General features: G+C 35.8%; 1 protein-coding gene across 1 annotated transcript in view; it reads left to right on the forward strand.

Moving 5' to 3' along the window:
• LOC130681267 (bromodomain adjacent to zinc finger domain protein 2B-like) overlaps positions 1-22,026 on the forward strand; it is a 123,566-nt gene that overhangs the window by 40,927 nt on the left and 60,613 nt on the right. The window contains exons 5-7 of the mRNA XM_057493904.1: positions 4,137-4,229; positions 4,344-4,405; positions 7,611-7,685. Of these exons, the coding sequence (XP_057349887.1) occupies positions 4,137-4,229; positions 4,344-4,405; positions 7,611-7,685 (230 nt within the window). The remainder of the gene's footprint in view (positions 1-4,136; positions 4,230-4,343; positions 4,406-7,610; positions 7,686-22,026) is intronic.

A 22,026-nucleotide genomic window follows, 5' to 3' on the forward strand; every position in this document is an offset into this window, starting at 1 on the left:
CTCAAATGTGTTCATGATTCAAAATTATCATGAATTATCAACATGAAGTTCCCATGCTGTGTCTCACACAGAGAATGCTGACTAAAATAAAATAGTTCTGCTATGAAGTTTGAATTAACTAGTTACAAGTGTGAAGCCTCTTGAGGCTGTCTCGATATCTATCAATGTGTTCATGTCTTATATTCATAAGCATATATATATAAATGTATATCAATACATGCTTGTATCATAAACATAATATCCATAAGGGTTTAATAATAAAAACTGACTTAAAAGACTGACAGGATTTTACTACTTCTCATAGTTTTTTTTTTCGGAAGGGAAAGCTTGACTGACTTCTATTTATTGTATACACCAGTATAATACTGACTTCTCTGTAGCTCTGTTGTTTTCATTATAAAACAAGTATGCATGATGAAAGCTCATAGGGCATAATGCTTTAAAATAAGACATTGACTCTCACTGACTTTAAAATAAAAGACACTCACAAGTTGGATCATAATTAACAGGTTTTTGGTAGTCTACCTAGAAGTGTGTACATACACTCACAGACACACATTGAAGCACATACTTATGTGTACACGTACATACGTGATGTTCATATATGTATATGTTCTTTTTGATTTCTAAAATAAATGAACTTACTGGTGTATATACCATTCAGCTTTGTTTTTCTGCACTTAATTTTTCTTGAGCATCTTTCTATACAGCACTTAAAAATCAACCTTACCCTTCCAGTGGCTGAATAGTAGGTGAGGCAAAGTATGGCTCTACCATACTTCACTTACTCCGTCTCCTTCGATGAGCGTTGCAGCTATTTCCTGATCTTTGCTATCGCAAACAATGCTGCAATAAAAACATTACACATATCTTCATTCTTTGACGGGTATGGCTATCCACAGTATAAAATTTTAGAGATAGAATCTCTACTCCAAGGGTATGTGCATTTTCAATTTTGGTAGAAAGCAGGCAAATATTGTCTCCAAAGAGGTTGTTCCAATTCATACTTCCACCAGTGGCATATAAGTTAACTGCCTGGCCTGTAACTAATGTCCTGTAAGTTTTTGTCCCCTTTAGTACGTTAATTTAGTACTTTATGTGTTATTTCATTGGGTTACTATTAAGACCTTAATCTCTCCTAAATAGTTAGTCGAGGAGGTTTAAAAAATGTTAATATATGAAGATAGATACATACATGATGAATTTTTAAAATTAGTATTGTCAATAAACCACTGACTTTTCTGAAGAATGTATAATAGTGGGAAGTGTTCATTTTTTACATAAAATAGGAAAGCTTGAAATTAACTGATAACCAAAGCAAGGGATTTTCACGCCTGTTTTGCATGTCTATCACAAGTACCATTCATACTTAGTATTCAAAATGGCAACTTCAAATTTGCAAAATTAACTAATTTTATTTTAAGAAAATAGAAGGTAATCACTCAACTTTTGCCCAGTGTTTTCTCCCGTTTTAGATTTCAAATTGGTCTGTATTCTATGACGTAGCTCTCCCTTCTATTATATTGCATTTTGTAAGTTATGTTACCTTTGACCTATGTACATGTTTTTTCTCAACATGTATATAAATATTAAATAGTTAATGTAAGTAAATGTTATTAATATTTACAAGTATATTTGGTATAATATGCATGTTCTTTCTTGGGAAGGAAAGAAAGTAGAAATGAGTCACCTTGTGACCCCTTTTATTCTGAAAGACTTCTACATTAACGCTTTGGGGTGTTGTCAGAGGAGATTCTAGAAGTTACTGTCATATTTTATTATCCTAGTTGGACTCATCTAGGCTTGTAAAGCGACTTAATTTGAAGGAAGGTTTAGAACAATAAAATAAATGTGGATTTTGAATGTGAAATGAGAGCCCTCTATCTTCTCAGAATAGAGATAAGAATCTGACAGTTTGCATATAAAAAAGACTTTCAAACTATATAAACAAATTAGCTTGTTAATTGGCCAATACTGTTAATATCTCAAATGCTCTAATATATCTACTAATATACCACTCAATTTTATTGATCATAGAATCTGAAATGCCATTGCTGTACAATGATTCATTGTTTTAAGATAGGCCACTGCAGAAGGAAAGTGCTGCCAATTGTTAGATACATTCTGGTTTAGACAAGTTTAAACACTTTATTTGAAAAGTAAACTTTTCTTTTTGATATCTAAGAAAGTAGTTTCCTAAAGCATAAAAGATACTTGTCAAGTTACCATTTCAAAAGTTAGTCATCACAGATAATATATTCAACAGTCATAAACCAAATAAATGAGATGCTGCTAGTAGCTTATTCCTCAGAGCCTGGGTGAAGTTTCTGTGCCTCTTAACTTCTCGTACTTCCTCCGTAGTGTGCCTGATTCTTTAACCTATTTTTCCCATTTTCTCTAACTGCTCATAATAAAAAATTTTAAGCTATATGAATTTTTAATGACTTACCAAAATTATGTCTTCCTTGCTCAAGTGAAAAGATAGCGAGTTGAACTTTTTAGTGTTTTTCTGTCCCAAGGGTTTAAAAATAAAAGTTAACTGTGCACTTGTGTAGAGTTTGAAATTGCTGATAAATTCACACAGAAATACATACCATATACATTACAGAGTTTCTCAGCTGTCGCAGAACACTATGGTTAAGTCCTTTTTAAAATCTCAAGGCATTTAAATTTTCTTAAAGGTTCATAGGACTAGTAGCATATATAGACCTGGAGTCAGAAAGACATGGGTTTATATCTTGGCTCTGCAATTTAACCTCTATGAGCCTTAGTTATTTCATTTGTAACCTGTGTGTAATGTTGCATATCCTGTAAGGTTGTTATGAAGATTAAACAAGATCATGTACATTTAATATGGCAGGTCAATAAATGATTATTAGTAGAGTTCAAGTGATTTGGGTTCTATTCGAGCATATTCATTACTAGTGAGAATATAATATATAGGTTTCTTAAAACTCTTCATCTGCTACAAAATTTAAAGCAATATCTAATGTTAAGTATTCTAGAGTGATTTTGTAAATGATGTCATGATAGACCACTTTTATAGTTAGAAGTATTCTGACCAAGTTTGCCAGCAGAAGAGAGCATGACATTACAAGCTTTCTGTATCAGTCACCTATTGCCACAGTAATGCTGGGAAACAAACACCCGCAAAACTCAGTGGTGAACAATGCCACGTGGTAATCGGTCAGGCTGATAGAGTCCACCGCAGGTAAGGTAGGCAGCTCTACTGATCTTACTTGGCTTTGTTCACGTGTGTGGAGTCAGCTGACTCCCTGTGTTCCAGCCTCTGGCAGCGTAGCCTTAACATGTCCTGATGATAAAGGTCAAGACAGAAGAGTGAAACTACACTTGTACAAGTACAGAGTACACTCTGAAACATGCACTTGCAGTTACAACTGCTAACATCCTGGTGTCCAAAGATCACGTGTCTGAAGTTAGTATCAAGGGACAAGAAAGTAGATTTCACTTCTTGATGAAAGGAACTGCAAAGTCCCATTTGCAAGTAACATGGATAAAGGGGGGAATGAGGAATTGGGGCCACTAAGTATGTAGATCTCTCCCAGTTTCATACATTTGTCCTTGAAAATAATGAGAACTAGATTGTCCTTAAACCTTGTTGAAATTCTGTATTATTTTTATTTAGATTTAGTCCCTCTGTTTCATAAATGCAATTATCACTGGATTCAGAAACTACCATTTTTATAGCTGAGTGAAATACCATGTTTGGAGGGGGGGCTTTGTATTCTATTTTGAGTTCTTTTGCTTTATTGTTATTTTTAAGACTAAAGCTAAATCATTCTTTTTCCATATTAGCAGCTAGTTTCCTCCTAAACAGGGATTATGTGAAATGTGAAAAAAAAATGTACTTAAATTAGCTTCTGTGATGAGGATTAAGAGAAGCATCATTTTTGTGTGCTTCTGTGTATGGGGCTGTATGTGATGAAAAAGTTGGGCAATTTCTAAAGGAAGTAAGCGTGGTATTTTCTGCCACACCATTTTTCTACCTGGTATCTAACTTTAAAAAATTTTCTTAAAAAGTATGTCCTTTACATGATGGCATTCACATAGATAATTGTTTTTAGGTTAACAGGTAAAGTTGTTAAAAGTATTCCTTGAAATTTTGTGTTTTTCAGAAAAAGCCCAACAAGCAGCACAAATAAAGCTTTTGAGAAAACTCCAAAAGCAGGAACAGGCTCACATTGCCAAAGAAGCTAAAAAACAACAAGGTGAGTGAGTTAAACGAAAACATAAACTTGAAGAGTGAGTACTGGGAGTTCACAGGAGGCTTCTCTTCTTTGTTCCTTTTCTGACGATACCTGTGTTTTGGCTTTTCATCATAGCAATAATGGCTGCTGAGGAGAAGCGACAGCAAAAAGAGCAGATAAAGATTATGAAACAACAGGTATGTTCATGCACTCAACCGGTTTTATAACATAGGTGGTACTTTGGGAGTCGATTTACTTATGTATATATGTACATTATTCTTATTTTGATTTCTGAAATAACTTTCATACTTGTTATATATCTTATTTAGAGAGTTATCATCTTCCTTTATTTAAAATTCACCTCAATTTTAAACCAAGTCTCTAAAGAAATGATACCAAACAATACAATTATGTAAGTACTTTTAGTATCCTGATAGCCTGAATATAAATTAACATCTTGAACAACTTTGAAGATTTGGTCCCATTGCTTCTGAATGTTTAAAAATTATCCCCGAAAATGAGAAAGCATTATTTTCGCATATCCAGTGTTTTATCCAGTGCTCTCCTCTGTGTAGTTTTTAAAATTAAGTATAAGGTAGGTGAAATAATTTTTTAACTCTTACACATAAAGCCTACATGGCAATATACTGAACTTCCTTTAAGATGGGAATGTGTAAACTACTCTCCTATCTCCACATACTCATCGAACTATTAAAGCAAAAAGGAAATGGGGGGAAGTACTATTCTTTAAAAAATTTTAAACTGCAAGTAGTTATTTCTGAGTCAGTTGTTATATAGACAAGCTGCTAAATAATGGCTTGGTTTGTTTTTGATGTGGTTATCTCTAATAATGGAATGAATACATTTACTTAAATACTTTCAGTATTGACTAAAGCAGTATGATTAGAGTTGATGTAGAATTGAGATAGAGAATTTAGAATTTGTAGTCATGCATGTAGGTAATTTGTAGAGTTAAATATCGGCTCTCCTACTTAATAATTTATGACCATAGATGAATTAGTTAACCTCTCAGCCTTGATTTCCTCCACTGCAAAAGAAAAACAATTGTATTATGTGAAAATTGAATGAATGTAAAGTGCCTACCACAGTGACTGGCACAAAGCAAATGCTTGCTTTCTAAAAGATAGACATAAAACATCAAAATGTTTGGTCTACTCCCTAACTGTAATTTAATGTAAACTTGAATTGTTTTCTTAGTTTGTTAATTGTAACTGCTAAAGGCACTGTAAGGTTGACTTTAAAATATATAGTGTGATGAATATATTTATTAAAATACTGTAAATATTTACTGCCTACTAGAGTATATGTGAAAATAAGTTCCTTTGAAGCTGAAATACTGTTGTTTCTGTTACAGTTTTTAATAGTTTATCCTATTTCCTAATGGCTTGAGACCAGTTGTATGCCATTAGCATTTCAAATTAGGCTTTGTGTGACCTAAGCCTACATAGTGTGCTACTCATCAAAAAAAAAAAAATTGATTTTCCAACGTTCCAGGAGCAGTAATACAAGTGACCTGCTATTAGACATTGATCAAGATGCTTCTCTGAGACTAGTCTTAGATTACCATCTGACTTATTCCTAATTGCCAGCAAAGTAAATTAAAGTCGTGCAGAGTCTATTTTAAAGTTTGCAGTAGATCTAGAATAAAATAATTAAAATAATAGCATGTGTTTCTCATCCTCGAGATTATTTTTTCCACCTAGTGGGCCAAAAATACCAGCCGACAGTCCTCAAGGCAGTTTTCCGGAAGTATCAGGAGGCATTGTTATGAAGCAGGAGCAGAGGCAGTGGGAACTGACCAGGGCTCTGCACTCACTGTGTGACTATAGGCAAAATATTTATTTTGTACGAGCTTCAATTTTCTCTTAGGTGAAAAGAAGATAATTTCAACTCCTGTATTGTTATTTTTTTAAATGATCAATTAGCTACTTTATATAAAATGCCCAGTTCATTGGATGGATACTCAGTATTACAAGGTGAACACATATCGTAATAATTTATAGATAATGTTTATTTCTGATATTCCAAATGAAAGTACTGCCAATGTACATCTATATAAATCACTCAGACTAAAACAAAGCTCTACACTGGGTGAGTTCAGTCCAAGGTTCTATACCTATTTCTGTGCTTAAGAGAATAATGAATGACTTTTGTTGACTTGATTAAAGATTAAATTCAGAGTATACTTTTGTCTAAAGTTCTAATCTAAATAAATATTTCAAATGTGGATCAAGTGCGACCTTCTGTAAGACTTGGAAATAAAAGATACACTTGTATGTTTATTTTTGGTGAGCTTATGATATTCAAAATCTAGGATCGCAATCAGCACAATCATAGAATGTGATCAGTCTTCTAAAATCACAACAGAAATTCCAGAAATCTCATTATCCTGCGCTGGATCCCTGCAGGGAATTAATAACATCACTGCAAAGAAAGAAATTTAAATGTATTAAAGTATAGTTTCAAAAGGTACAACTAGCATCTCGAAATGGGGGTGGGTAAGGTAATATACAGTAGTATAAAATGTGTTGGTTCTGAAAATCCTAGGACAGCTGCAATTTACAAGTAGGGCAATGTAGGTGTATTTTTTTAAAACTGTAACCTCGTCAGTGCCAATTTGTGACTTTCAAAGGGGTTTAAGAATGTAAAATTGTTAACGATGTGCTTACAGCATATGCAATGGTTTTTTAAAATGAAAATGTAACATCAAAATTTAGATTGCTGAATTCAAACAATAACTAGTACATTACATTTAACTAACTTGAGCACCACTTATAAGTTATTACAAATTATTTCTGTATTTGGCTTACTGTAGTTATTGAAAGTAATGTCATTTATCATGTTACAGCAGTTGTTGGTACTTCGTACAATCACGATGTTCTGTGCACTTCTTTAAGCATTTTTAATTTATTTGTGACACTGAGAAAAAGAGCAAGTGCCTCCCCTATTTTATGCAAGAGTGGTTCTATTTGTTCAAGTTCATGCAATGAGTGACAGTAACTCAGGACTATCCTTAGGTGTCCTGATTTCCTGATAGACTGTTTTATCCTACTTGTCTGTCCAATATTTATTTCCGAATGAGAATTACTTATACTTGCAAATAATTGTAAAGTCTGGAGTTTAACCAGCTTGGTTTATGTTGTTTCTATATTCTTATTTAGCATTTGTATTTTAAAATTGTTTTGAGACATTTTATAAAGTCATACCAATTTAAGACAGGTGGCATGTATATAAAGTTAAAGTAAATAATTAAAATTTATATCGAGCATGGGCAACCTTTGGTAAATCTGCACTTACATCTTTCATTACTTGATTCCACTTAAATACCTTCCACCTAGATATTTAGTTTATTATCTAAAAATGTCATAATTTTTCCTATAGGAAAGAATTAAGAGAATACAACAAATCAGAATGGAAAAAGAACTTCGAGCCCAGCAAATTCTAGAGGTAGAATTCATAAATTTAATATGATTAAAGTAATATAGTCATGTATTTTAAAGTGTGAAAAATGAAAATTTTATCAGTCTGTTCTCTCACTCTTACAAACTTACATGTCCATCACAAATTATCTTTAGACATAATGCGTAGAGTAAGGACCTCTCTGAACCTTACTTAGCAAGTTTATCTAATCCTAACAGTAAAAATCCAGGAAATAAGTAAAGGAAAAAAAAGAAAGGGGAAACCTCTCAATGGCCAATATAGTCATAAAGATCATACGCTAAAACTCATGGTCTTTACTTTTCAAAACGTCATTAAGTCTTGTAGTTAGATACCTGCTTTTCATTTAGAAATAAAACATGACAAAAGTAAAAGTAAGTGTTTAATGTGGAAATATTTTAACCAGGTTTGTTTTCTGAGTTCAGCAGAACTGGGCTGACAGAATAGGGCTCAAGGACATGCTGGCAACAGCAAAAGGAAAAGCTAAAAGACAGCAAGGGAAAATAGGATAAATAGAAACTCCAAAGCCTAGCAACAGTCTGTAATCTGGTAGTAAATTAGGAAGGAATTTTCAACACCTTAGTGGCCCAAAGGCATTTCTGTTATCAAACTGTGTAGTAGGGTAACTGATGTCAAGAATAACTGCCCAAGTCCTCAAGAAAAAGCCAAATTATGTTAAGTGTACTGTGTCTAAGCTGTACATCTACATGTCTCAAAATTATCCAAAGTATTTTTGTCCAAAATAAGCTTTTTAATGTTGAAAAGTATTATATCCCAAACCCATAGCTGTTCGGGAAACTGTTGCCGTAAAAATTGGCTTATTCCCTGATCAAGGCGGTTAGCTGAGGTTTTCACAGTTACAGGTTTTTTCCTTCTAAAAACATGTACACATATTCCCTTACCCATTTCAAATTAATTTTAAAACCCTCCAAATTGAAAATATTAAATTACATTGGCAATTACTACTGGATAATTATGAAGCTACTAGTTAATGACTTGAAGAGTATAAAGCTCAAATTTGATAGCATGAGCTTGATATTCAGGATGTGCTTCATGAAAGGTTATGTTTCTATTAGGGAAAAATACCTTGAATTTAACCACACTAGGTTAAATCGGCTTTAATGTTTCATTTAAGTTATTTAAGTAATGGACTTATCTCAAATTTTAAGTATTATAAAAGAAACTTCAAATAAAGTAGACACATGCATTTTTAAATGTTCCTGATTCGTCCTTTAACTTTTATTGTTAAAATCTATCCCGTTTTTCTAAACTTTCTACACTGATGATGTTTTCCTTTAAAAAATCAGAGAACAAGCAACAAATGACATAACATCACTTTTCTGTGATTAAGTTTTAAGGTAAAATAACACTCAAATTATTTCAGAATTTTTACAGAGTTTGAACAAGAAAGCCTGACATACTGTTACGATTTAAGAATTTTTTTATATATCTTAAGTGTAATCTATACCTTAGAAATGAAATTAGTACGTTAAACGTAACGAACTGAGGGGAAATCTGTAATTGTCTACATACATGTTACATACTGTATTGAACCTTGCGAGGCATGGAGCCCCATTTTCAAGTGTAAGGTCATATTCAGGTTGTGGTGGTGCTGTTGCATGACTTTGAGACCTATTTTATATGCACAGGCTAAGAGGATAAAGAAGGAAGAAGCTGCAAAAGCCAAATTTTTGGAGGCTGAGAAACGAAAACAGGTAAATGTTGAGGACAGTCAGAGTTCTTGCTATTTTCTATTTATTTTGTTATCCTTAATCCACAATGACATGAAGAACATTATGTTTACTAGGCTCCCTCCTTCACCAAGTCCCCCCCACAAAACCCTTTCCAGTCACTGTCTATCAGCATAGTAAGATGTTGTAGAATCACCACTTGTCTTCCCTGCACTGCACAGCCCTCCCCGGGCCCCCACCCCACATTATACATGCTAATCGTAAGGCCCTCTTTATTTTTCCCCTGCCCTTATCCCTCCCTTTTCATCCATCCTTCCCAGTTACTTTCCCTTTGGTAACTGTGAGTCCATTCTTGGGTTCTGTGATTGTGCTGCTGTTTTGTTCCTTCAATTTTTCTTTGTTCTTATACTCCACATATGAGTGAAATCATTTGGGACTTGTCTTTCTCCGCCTGGCTTATTTCACTGAGCATAATACCCTCTAGATCCATCCATATTGTTGCAAATGGTAGGATTTGTTTTGTTCTTATGGCTGAAGAATACTCCACTGTGTATATGTACCACCTCTTCTTTATCCATTCATCTACTGATGGACGTTTAGGTTGCTTTCATTTCTTGGCTATTGTAAATAGTGCTGTGATGAAGATAGGGGTGGATGTGTCTTTTTCAAACTGGGCTGCTGCATTCTTAGGGTAAATTCCTAGAAGTGGAATTCCTGAGTCAAATGGTATGTCTATTTTGAGCTTTATGAAGAACATCCATACTCCATTCCACAATGGCTGAACTAATTTACATTCCCACCAGCAGTGTAGGAGGCTTCCCCTCTCTCTCCATCCTCGGTAACATTTGTTGTTTGTCTTTTGGATGGTGGCGATCCTTACTGGGTGAGGTGATATCTCGTTGTGCTTTTAATTTGCATTTCTCTGATGACAAGCGATTTGAACATCTTTTCGTATGTCTGTTCGCCAACTGAATTTCTTCTTTGGAGAACTGTCTGTTCAGCTCCTCTACTAATTTTTTAATTGGATAATTCACTTTTTATTTGTTGAGGTGCGTGAGCTCTTTATATATTTTGGATGTCAACCCTTTATCGGATCTGTCATTTATGAATATATTCTCCCATACTGCAGGGTACCTTTCTGTTCTAATGATGGCGTCCTTTGATGTACAGAGGCTTTTCAGCTTGATATAGTCCCACTTGTTCATTTTTGCCTTTGTTTCCCTTGCCCGGGGAGATAACGTGCATGAAGAAGTTGCTCATGTTTATGTCCAAGAAAGTTTTGCCCATGTTTTCTTTAAAGAGTTTTATGGTTTCATGACTTACAATCAGATCTTTGATCCATTCTGAGATTTCTTTTTTTTATGGGGTTAGACAATAATCTGGTTTCATTCCCTTACATGTAGTTGTCCAGTTTTTGAATACTGTGGCTTTGTAGTAGAGCTTGAAGTTGGGGAGTGAGATTCCCCCCCCCCACTTTATTCTCCCTTCTCAGGATTGCTTTGGCTATTCGGGGTCTTTGGTGTTTCCATATGAATTTTTGAACTCTTTGTTCCAGTTCGTTGAACAATGTTGTTGGTAATTTGGTAGGGATTGCATCAAACCTGCATATTGGTGTGGGCATATTAGAGTTTTTTTTGTACAGTATCATGTCATTTGCGAATAGTGACAGTTTAACCTCTTCTTTACCAGTTTGGGTTCCTTGTATTTCTTTGTTTTGTCTAATTCCCGTGCCTAGGACCTCCAGTATTATGTTGAATAACAGTGGGGAGAATGGGGATCCCTGTCTTGTTCCCGCTCTCAGAGGAAAAGCTTTCAGCTTCTCACTATTATGTATGATGTTGGCTGTGGGCTTATCATATGTTGCCTTTATTATGTTGAGGTATTTGCCCTCCATACCCATTTTGTTGAGAGTTCTTGTCATGAATGGATGTTGAATTTTGTCGAATGCTTTTTCAGAATCTATGGAGATGGTCATGTGGTGTTGGTCCTTTTTATTTATGTGGTGGATGATGTTGGTTGGTTTTCGAATGTTGTACCATCCTTGCATCCCTGGGATGAATCCCACTTGGTCATGGTGTATGATCTTTTTGATGTATTTTTGAATTTGGTTTGCTAGTATTTTGTTGAGTATTTTTGCATCTACGTTCATCAGAGATATTTGTCTGTAATATTCTTTCTTGGTGGGGTCTTTGCCTGGTTTTGATATTAGGGTGATGTTGGCTTCATAGAATGAGTTTGGGAGTATTGCCTCCTCTTCTATTTTTTGGAAAACTTTAAGGAGAATGGGTATTATTTCTTCTCTGTATGTCTGATGAAATTCTGAAGTAAATCCATCTGGCCCGGGGTTTTTGTTCCTGGGAAGGTTTTTGATTACCGCTTCAATTTCTTTGCTTTTAATTGGTTTGTTTAGATTTTGTGTTTCTTCCTTGGTCAGTCTTGGAAGGTTGTATTTTTCTAAGAAGTCCATTTCTTCTAGGATTTCCAGCTTATTAGCATACAGGTTTTCATAGTATTCTCTAACAATTCTTTGTATTTCTATGGGGTTCATCGTGATTTTTCCTTTCTCGTTTCTGATTCTGTTGGTGTGTGTTGATTCTCTTTTTCTCTTGATAAGTCTGGCTGGAGGCTTGTCTATTTTGTTTATTTTCTGAAAGAACCATCTCTTGGTTTCATTGATTTTTTTTTTTTCTATATATTGTTCTGAATTTTATTTATTTCTTTGTTGATCTTTATAATGTCCCTCCTTCTGCTGACTTTAGGCCTCATTCGTTCTTCTTTTTCCAATTTCGATAATTGTGACATTTGACTGTTCATTTGGGATTTTTCTTCCTTCTTTAAATATGGTGGATTGCTATATACTTTCTCTTAAGACTGCTTTTGCTGCATCCCACAGAACTTGGGGCATTGTGTTATTGTCATTTGTTTCCATATGTTCCTTCATCTGTATTTTAATCTGGTTGTTGATCCATTGATTATTTAGGAGCACGTTGCTAAGCCTCCATGTGTTTGTGGGGCTTTTTTGCTTTCTTTGTACAATTTAGTTCTAGTTTTATTCCTTTGTGGTCTGAAAAGTTGGTTGGTAGAATTTCAATTTTTTTGAATTTACTGAGGCTCTTCTTGTGGCCTAGTATTTCGTCTATTCTGGAGAATGTTCCATGTGCACTTGAGAAGAATGTGTATCGTGTTGCTTTTGGATATAGAGTTCTATAGATGTCTATTTGGTCCATCTATTCTAGTGTGTTGTTCAGCGCCTCTGTATGCTTAGTTATTTTCTGTCTGGGAGATCTATCCTTTGGAGTGTGTGGTGTATTTAAGTCTCCCAAAAGGAATGCTTTGCATTCTATATGCTCCTTTTAGTTCTGTTGGTATTTGTTTCACATATGGTGGTGCTCCTGTGTTGGGTGCATAAATATTTTTAATGGTTATATCCTCTTGTTGCAGTGACCACTTTATCATTACGTAATGCTCTTCTTTATCTATTGTGACTTTCTTTATTTTTAAGTCTATTTTGTCTGCTTGTAGTACTGCAACTCCTGCTTTTTTCTCCCTGTTGTTTGCGTGGAATATCATTTTCCATCCCTTGACTTTTAGTCTCTGTATGTGTTTCGGTTTGAGGTGGGTCTCTTGTAAGCAGCAAATAGATGGGTCTTGCTTTTTTATCCATTGTATTACTCTGTGTCTTTTGATTGTTGCATTCAGTTTATTTACATTTACGGTGATTATTGAAAGATATGTACTTATTGCCATTGTAGGCTTTAGATTTGTAGTTACCAAAGGTTCAAGGTTTGCTTCTTTAGTATCTTACTGCCTAACTTCACTTGCTTATTGAGCAGTTACAGACACTGTGTGGTAATTCTTTATTTCTCTCCTTTCTTATTCCTGCTCCTCCATTCTTTATATGTTGCGTGTTTTATTCTGTGCTCTTTTGTGTTTCCTTTAACTGCTTTTGTGTGTAGTTTATATTATCTTTTGCCTTTAGTTAGTATTTGGTTGGTCTGCTTTCTCTGCTGTGATTTTATTTGCTCTGGTGACGTCTGTTTAGCCTTAGGCATGCTCCTATCTAGAGCTGCCCCTGTACATTACCCTGTAAAAGTGGTTTCTGGGAGGTAAATTCCCTCAACTTTTGCTTGTCTGGGAATTGTTTACTCCCTCCTTCATATTTAAATAATGATCGTTCTGGATAGAGTATTGTTGGTACAAGGCCCTTCTGTTTGGTTGCATTAAATATATCATGCCATTCTGTTCTGGCCTGTAAGGTTTCTGCTGAGAAGTCTGATGATATCCTGATGGGTTTTCCTTTGTAGGTGACCTTTTCCCTCTCTCTAGCTCTCTTTAAGACTCTTCCTAGTCATTGATGTTTGCCATTTTAATTATTATGTGTCTTGGTGTTGTCCTCTTTGGAATTCTGTGTGCTTCCGTGGTCTGAGCAACTATTTCCTCCCCCATTTTGGAGAAGTTTTCAGCAATTGTTTCTTGTAGGACACTTTCTGTCCCTTTTTCTCTCTCTTCCTCTTCTGGTACCCCTATAACCTGAAGATTGTTCCGTTTGTTTGGCCACGCCACACAGTTCTCTTAATAATTCTTTCATTCTTGGACATCCTTTTATCTCTCTCTGCGTCAGCTTCTCTGCGTTCCTGTTCTCTGATTTCTATTCCATCAAAGGCCTCTTGCACCTCATCCAGTCTGCTCGTAAGTCCTTCCAGAGATTGTTTTATTTCTGTAATCTCCCTCCAGACTTCATGCCTTAGCACTTGCATATTTCTCCGAAGATCCGTCAGCATTGTTATGACCTTTATTTTGAATTATTTTTCAGGTAGAGTGGTTAGGTCTATCTCCCCAGGTTCCTTCTCAGGGATGGATGTCTGGGTTAGTCCGGTCTGTATCAAATTCTTCTGTGTTTTCATGGCGATGGAAATAGTTGTGGGGAGCTGGCGTGTATGTCGGCTGAGTGAAGGTCCCTTCTTGCTGGTTTGTGGCCTTCCTCTCCTTGGTTAACGGCAACCCCTAGCGGCTTGTGCTGTTCAGCTGTGCGCAGACAGGGTTTCTTATTCTTGCCCGGCGGTTGTGGAGGAAGCTCTGCTCTGCTGCCGTGGGAGTGGCCGGCCTCAGGCTACTGTTCTGCTATGGCGGAGCCACGTCGGAGTTCAAATGGGAGGGAGGCTGTTTGTCACCGTGAGGAGACTCCGAGTAGCGCTGCCACCCAGGGGGTTGGGGCGCCCGGAGTTCCCCAGGATTCCCAGTTACTGGGCTGATTGCGCCGGGGCTTTTCCGTCCACCTGTGAGGCTACTGTCCCTTGAACACTTTCATAAAGCACTCGCTTTTCTTTGTCCCAGGGACTCTGGCTGTGGGGACAGCTCGCAGGTTTTACTTTCCCGTTTCTCTAGTATCCAGCTCGCCACACGCTGTGTGTCTGTGCTCCTGGTGCGGATGTCTGGGGCTGGGTATTTAGCAGTCCTGGGCTCCCTCTCCCTCCCCGCTCTGACTCCTCTCCTCCCGCCCGTAGTTGGTGTGAGGGGCGCTCGTGTTCCGCCGGGCTGTGGCTTCCATCTTACCCCCTTCGGAGGCGCTGGGTTCTCGCAGGTGTGGATGTAGCATGGTTGTTGTCCTGTATCTTCTGGTCTCTCTTTTAGTGATAGTCGTATTTGTTGTATTTTCGAAAATATACGTGGTTTTTGGAGGAGGTTTCCCCGCTCTACTCACACCGCCATCTTGGCTCCTTCCACTGTAATGATTTATAAATAATGCTTATCTCTGCTATTGCTAATGAAAGCACTACCAAGTATATTTTCGTATATCCATATAAATCTCTCAGACTAATAGGAAGCTCTACACTGGGTGAGTAAAGGCCAAGATTCTATACCTATTTCTGTGCTTAAGAGAATAATGAATGCCTTTTGTTGACTTGATTAAAGATTAAATTCAAAGTATACTTAGGTCTGAAGTTCTAAATCTAAATAAATATTTCAAATGTGTATCCAGTGCAACCTTCTCTAACACTTGTAAATAAAACAAAAGATACACTTGTATGTTTATTTTTGTCAAGCTATAATATTCAAAACCTAGGATCACAATCAGCAAAACCATACAATGTGATCAGTCTTCTAAAATCACAACAGAAATTCCAGAAATCTCATTATCCTGCAGGGGATCAATCACATCAATTGAAAAAAAGAAATAAAAATGTATTAAAGTATAGTTTCAAAAGGTACAACTAGCATTGGAAATAGGGGTTAGTATTGTAATAAACGGTAGTATAAAATGTGTTGGCTCTGAAAGTCCTAGGAAAGCTGCAATTTGCAAGTTGGGGAATTTAGGTGTATTCTTTTAAAAGTATCCTCATCAGTGCCAATTTGGGACTTTCAATGGGATATATGAATTAAAAATTGTTAACGATGTACTTATAGCATATGGAATGGTTTTTTAAAATGAAAATGTCACATTATCAAAATTTAGATTGCTGAATTCAAACAATAGCTAGTACATGACATTTAGAGAATTTGAGCACCACTTATAATTTATTACAAATTATTTCTGTATTTGGCCTGCTGCATTTATTGAAAGAAATGTCATTTATCATGTTACGGCAATTGTTAATACTTCACGCAATCGTGATGTACTGTGCACTTTTTAAAACTTTTTTAATATAATTGTGACAGTGAGAAAAAGAGCAAGTGCCTCCCCTATTTTATGCAAGAGTAGTTCTATTTGTTCAAGTTCATGCAATGAGTGACAGTAACTCAGGACTATCCTTAGGTGTCCTGATTTCCTGATAGACTGTTTTATCCTACTTGTCTGTCCAATATTTATTTCCGAATGAGAATTACTTATACTTGCAAATAATTGTAAAGTCTGGAGTTTAACCAGCTTGGTTTATGTTGTTTCTATATTCTTATTTAGCATTTGTATTTTAAAATTGTTTTGAGACATTTTATAAAGTCATAGCAATTTAAGACAGGTGGCATGTATATAATGTTAAAGTAAATAATTAAAATTTATATCGAGCATGGGCAACCTTTGGTAAATCTGTACTTACATCTTTCATTATTTGATTCCACTTAAATACCTTCCACCTAGATAGTTAATTATCTAAAATTGTCATAATTTTTCCTATAGGAAAGAATTAAGAGAATACAACAAATCAGAATGGAAAAAGAACTTCGAGCCCAGCAAATTCTAGAGGTAGAATTCTTAAATTTCATACGATTAAAGTAATATAGCCATGTATTTTAAAGTCTGAAAAATGAAAATTTTATCAGTCTGTTCTCTCACTCATACAAATTAACATGTCCATCACAAGTTATCTGTAAACATAATGTATAGAATAAGGACCTCTCTGAACCATACTTAGCAAGTTTATCTAATCCTAATAGTAAAAATCCAGGAAATAAGTAAAGGAAAAAAAAGAAAGGGGAAACCTCTCAATAGCCAATATAGTCATAAAGATCATATGCTAAAACTCACGCTCTTAACTTTTCAAAATGTCATTAAGTCTTATAGTTAGATACCTGCTTTTCATTTAGAAATAAAATATGACAAAAGTAAAAGTAAGTGTTTAATGTGGAAATATTTTAACCAGGTTTGTTTTCTGAGTTCAGCAGAACTGGGCTGACAGAATAGGGCTCAAGGACATGCTGGCAACAGCAAAAGGAATAGCTAAAAGACAGCAAGGGAAAATAGGATAAACAGAAACTCCAAGGCCTAGCAACAGTCTGTAATCTGGTAGTTAAATAGGAAGCAATTTTCAACACCTTACTGGCCCAAAGGCATTTCTGTTATCAAACTGTGTAGTATAGTAACTGATGTCAAGAATAACTGCCCAAGTCCTCAAGAAAAAGCCAAATTATGTTAAGTGTACTGTGTCTAAGCTGTACATGTATATGTCTCCAAATTATCCAAAGTACTTTTGTCCAAAACAAGCTTTTTAATGTTGAAAATTACTATAACCCAAACCCTTAGCTGTTCAGGAAACTGTTGCCATAAAAATTGGCTTATTCCCTGAGCAAGGCGGTTAGCTGAGGTTTTCACAGTTACAGATCTTTTCCTTCTAAAAACATATACACATATTCCCTTACCCATTTCAAATTAATTTTAAAACCCTCCAAATTGAAAATATTAAAGTACATTGGCAATTACTAGTAGATAATCATGAAGCTACTAGTTAATGACTTGAAGATTATAAAGCTCAAATTTGATAGCATGAGCTTGATATTCAGGATGTGCTTCATGAAAGGTTATGTTTCTATTAGGGAAAAAAACCTTGAATTTAACCACAGTAGGTTAAATCGGGTTTAATTTTTCATTTAAGTTATTTAAGTAATGGATTTATCTCAAATTTTAAGTATTACAAAAGAAACTTCAAATAAAGTAGACACGTGCATTTTAAAATGTTACTTATTTGTCCTTTAACCTTTATTGTTAAAATCTATCCCGTTTTCCTAAACTTTCTACACTGATGATGTTTTCCTTTAAAAAATCAGAGAACAAGGAACAAATGACATAACATCACTTTTCTGTGATTAAGTTTTAAGGTAAAATAACACTCAAATTATTTCAGAATTTTTACAGAGTTTGAAGAAGAAAGCCTGACATACTGTTACGATTTAAGAATTTTTTTGTATATCTTAAGTGTAATCTATACTTTAGAAATGAAATTAGTACGTTAAACGTAACAAACTGAGGGGAAATCTGTAATTGTCTACATACATGTTACTTACTGTATTGTACCTTGCGAGGCATGGAGCCCCATTTTCAGGTCTAAGATTATATTCAGTTTGTGGTGGTGCTGTTGCATGACTTTGAGACCTATTTTATATGCACAGGCTAAGAGGATAAAGAAGGAAGAAGCTGCAAAAGCCAAATTTTTGGAGGCTGAGAAACGAAAACAGGTAAATGTAGAGGACAGTCAGAGTTCTTACTTTTTTCTATTTATTTTGTTATCCTTAATCCACAATGACATGAAGAACATTATGTTTACTAGGCTCCCTCCTTCACCAAGTCCCCCCCACAAAACCCTTTCCAGTCACTGTCTATCAGCATAGTAAGATGTTGTAGAATCACCACTTGTCTTCCCTGCACTGCACAGCCCTCCCCGGGCCCCCACCCCACATTATACATGCTAATCGTAAGGCCCTCTTTATTTTTCCCCTGCCCTTATCCCTCCCTTTTCATCCATCCTTCCCAGTTACTTTCCCTTTGGTAACTGTGAGTCCATTCTTGGGTTCTGTGATTGTGCTGCTGTTTTGTTCCTTCAATTTTTCTTTGTTCTTATACTCCACATAGGAGTGAAATCATTTGTTACTTGTCTTTCTCCGCCTGGCTTATTTCACTGAGCATAATACCCTCTAGATCCATCCATATTGTTGCAAATGGTAGGATTTGTTTTGTTCTTATGGCTGAAGAATACTCCACTGTGTATATGTACCACCTCTTCTTTATCCATTCATCTACTGATGGACACTTAGGTTGCTTTCATTTTTTGGCTATTGTAAATAGTGCTGTGATGAAGATAGGGGTGGATGTGTCTTTTTCAAACTGGGCTGCTGCATTCTTAGGGTAAATTCCTAGAAGTGGAATTCCTGGGTCGAATGGTTTGTCTATTTTGAGCTTTATGAAGAACATCCATTCTACATTCCACAATGGTTGAACTAATTTACATTCCCACCAGCAGTGTAGGAGGCTTCCCCTCTCACTACAACCTCGCTAACATTTGTTGTTTGTCTTTTGGATGGTGGCGATCGGTACTGGGTGAGGTGATATCTCGTGCTTTTAATTTGCATTTCTCTGATTACAAGCGATGTAGAGCATCTTTTCATGTGTCTGTTGGCCATCTGAATTTCTTCTTTGGAGAACTGCCTGTTCAGCTCCTCTACTAATTTTTAAATTGGATAATTCACTTTTTATTTGTTGAGGTGCGTGAGCTCTTTATATATTTTGGATGTCAACCCTTTATCGGATCTGTCATTTATGAATATATTCTCCCATACTGCAGGGTACCTTTCTGTTCTAATGATGGCGTCCTTTGATGTACAGAGGCTTTTCAGCTTGATATAGTCCCACTTGTTCATTTTTGCCTTTGTTTCCCTTGCCCGGGGAGATACGTGCATGAAGAAGTTGCTCATGTTTATGTCCAAGAAAGTTTTGCCCATGTTTTCTTTAAAGAGTTTTATGGTTTCATGACTTACAATCAGATCTTTGATCCATTCTGAGATTTCTTTTTTTTATGGGGTTAGACAATAATCTGGTTTCATTCCCTTACATGTAGTTGTCCAGTTTTTGAATACTGTGGCTTTGTAGTAGAGCTTGAAGTTGGGGAGTGAGATTCCCCCCCCCCCCCCACTTTATTCTACCTTCTCAGGATTGCTTTGGCTATTCGGGGTCTTTGGTGTTTCCATATGAATTGTTGAACTCTTTGTTCCAGTTCGTTGAACAATGTTGTTGGTAATTTGGTAGGGATTGCATCAAACCTGCATATTGGTGTGGGCATATTGGAGGTTTTTTTGTACAGTATCATGTCATTTGCGAATAGTGACAGTTTAACCTCTTCTTTACCAGTTTGGTTTCCTTGTATTTCTTTGTTTTGTCTAATTCCCGTGCCTAGGACCTCCAGTATTATGTTGAATAACAGTGGGGAGAATGGGGATCCCTGTCTTGTTCCCGCTCTCAGAGGAAAAGCTTTCAGCTTCTCACTATTATGTATGATGTTGGCTGTGGGCTTATCATATGTTGCCTTTATTATGTTGAGGTATTTGCCCTCCATACCCATTTTGTTGAGAGTTCTTGTCATGTATGGATGTTGAATTTTGTCGAATGCTTTTTCAGAATCTATGGAGATGGTCATGTGGTGTTGGTCCTTTTTATTTATGTGGTGGATGATGTTGGTTGGTTTTCGAATGTTGTACCATCCTTGGATCCCTGGGATGAATCCCACTTGGTCATGGTGTATGATCTTTTTGATGTATTTTTGAATTTGGTTTGCTAGTATTTTGTTGAGTATTTTTGCATCTACGTTCATCAGAGATATTTGTCTGTAATATTCTTTCTTGGTGGGGTCTTTGCCTGGTTTTGATATTAGGGTGATGTTGGCTTCATAGAATGAGTTTGGGAGTATTGCCTCCTCTTCTATTTTTTGGAAAACTTTAAGGAGAATGGGTATTATTTCTTCTCTGTATGTCTGATGAAATTCTGAAGTAAATCCATCTGGCCCGGGGTTTTTGTTCCTGGGAAGATTTTTGATTACCGCTTCAATTTCTTTGCTTTTAATTGGTTTGTTTAGATTTTGTGTTTCTTCCTTGGTCAGTCTTGGAAGGTTGTATTTTTCTAAGAAGTCCATTTCTTCTAGGATTTCCAGCTTATTAGCATACAGGTTTTCATAGTATTCTCTAACAATTCTTTGTATTTCTATGGGGTTCATCGTGATTTTTCCTTTCTCGTTTCTGATTCTGTTGGTGTGTGTTGATTCTCTTTTTCTCTTGATAAGTCTGGCTGGAGGCTTGTCTATTTTGTTTATTTTCTGAAAGAACCATCTCTTGGTTTCATTGATTTTTTTTTTTTCTATATATTGTTCTGAATTTTATTTATTTCTTCGTTGATCTTTATTATGTCCCTCCTTCTGCTGACTTTAGGCCTCATTCGTTCTTCTTTTTCCAATTTCGATAATTGTGACATTTCACTGTTCATTTGGGATTTTTCTTCCTTCTTTAAATATGGTGGATTGCTATATACTTTCTCTTAAGACTGCTTTTGCTGCATCCCACAGAACTTGGGGCATTGTGTTATTGTCATTTGTTTCCATATGTTCCTTCATCTGTATTTTAATCTGGTTGTTGATCCATTGATTATTTAGGAGCACGTTGCTAAGCCTCCATGTGTTTGTGGGGCTTTTTTGCTTTCTTTGTACAATTTAGTTCTAGTTTTATTCCTTTGCGGTCTGAAAAGTTGGTTGGTAGAATTTCAATTTTTTTGAATTTACTGAGGCTCTTCTTGTGGCCTAGTATTTCGTCTATTCTGGAGAATGTTCCATGTGCACTTGAGAAGAATGTGTATCGTGTTGCTTTTGGATATAGAGTTCTATAGATGTCTATTTGGTCCATCTGTTCTAGTTTGTTGTTCAGCGCCTCTGTATGCTTAGTTATTTTCTGTCTGGGAGATCTATCCTTTGGAGTGTGTGGTGTATTTAAGTCTCCCAAAAGGAATGCTTTGCATTCTATATGCTCCTTTTAGTTCTGTTGGTATTTGTTTCACATATGGTGGTGCTCCTGTGTTGGGTGCATAAATATTTTTAATGGTTATATCCTCTTGTTGCAGTGACCACTTTATCATTACGTAATGCTCTTCTTTATCTATTGTGACTTTCTTTATTTTTAAGTCTATTTTGTCTGCTTGTAGTACTGCAACTCCTGCTTTTTTCTCCCTGTTGTTTGCGTGGAATATCATTTTCCATCCCTTGACTTTTAGTCTCTGTATGTGTTTCGGTTTGAGGAGGGTCTCTTGTAAGCAGCAAATAGATGGGTCTTGCTTTTTTATCCATTGTATTACTCTGTGTCTTTTGATTGTTGCATTCAGTTTATTTACATTTACGGTGATTATTGAAAGATATGTACTTATTGCCATTGTAGGCTTTAGATTTGTAGTTACCAAAGGTTCAAGGTTTGCTTCTTTAGTATCTTAC

This window comes from Manis pentadactyla, chromosome 16 (genome assembly GCF_030020395.1).
Source record: "Manis pentadactyla isolate mManPen7 chromosome 16, mManPen7.hap1, whole genome shotgun sequence".
Taxonomy (NCBI): domain Eukaryota; kingdom Metazoa; phylum Chordata; class Mammalia; order Pholidota; family Manidae; genus Manis; species Manis pentadactyla.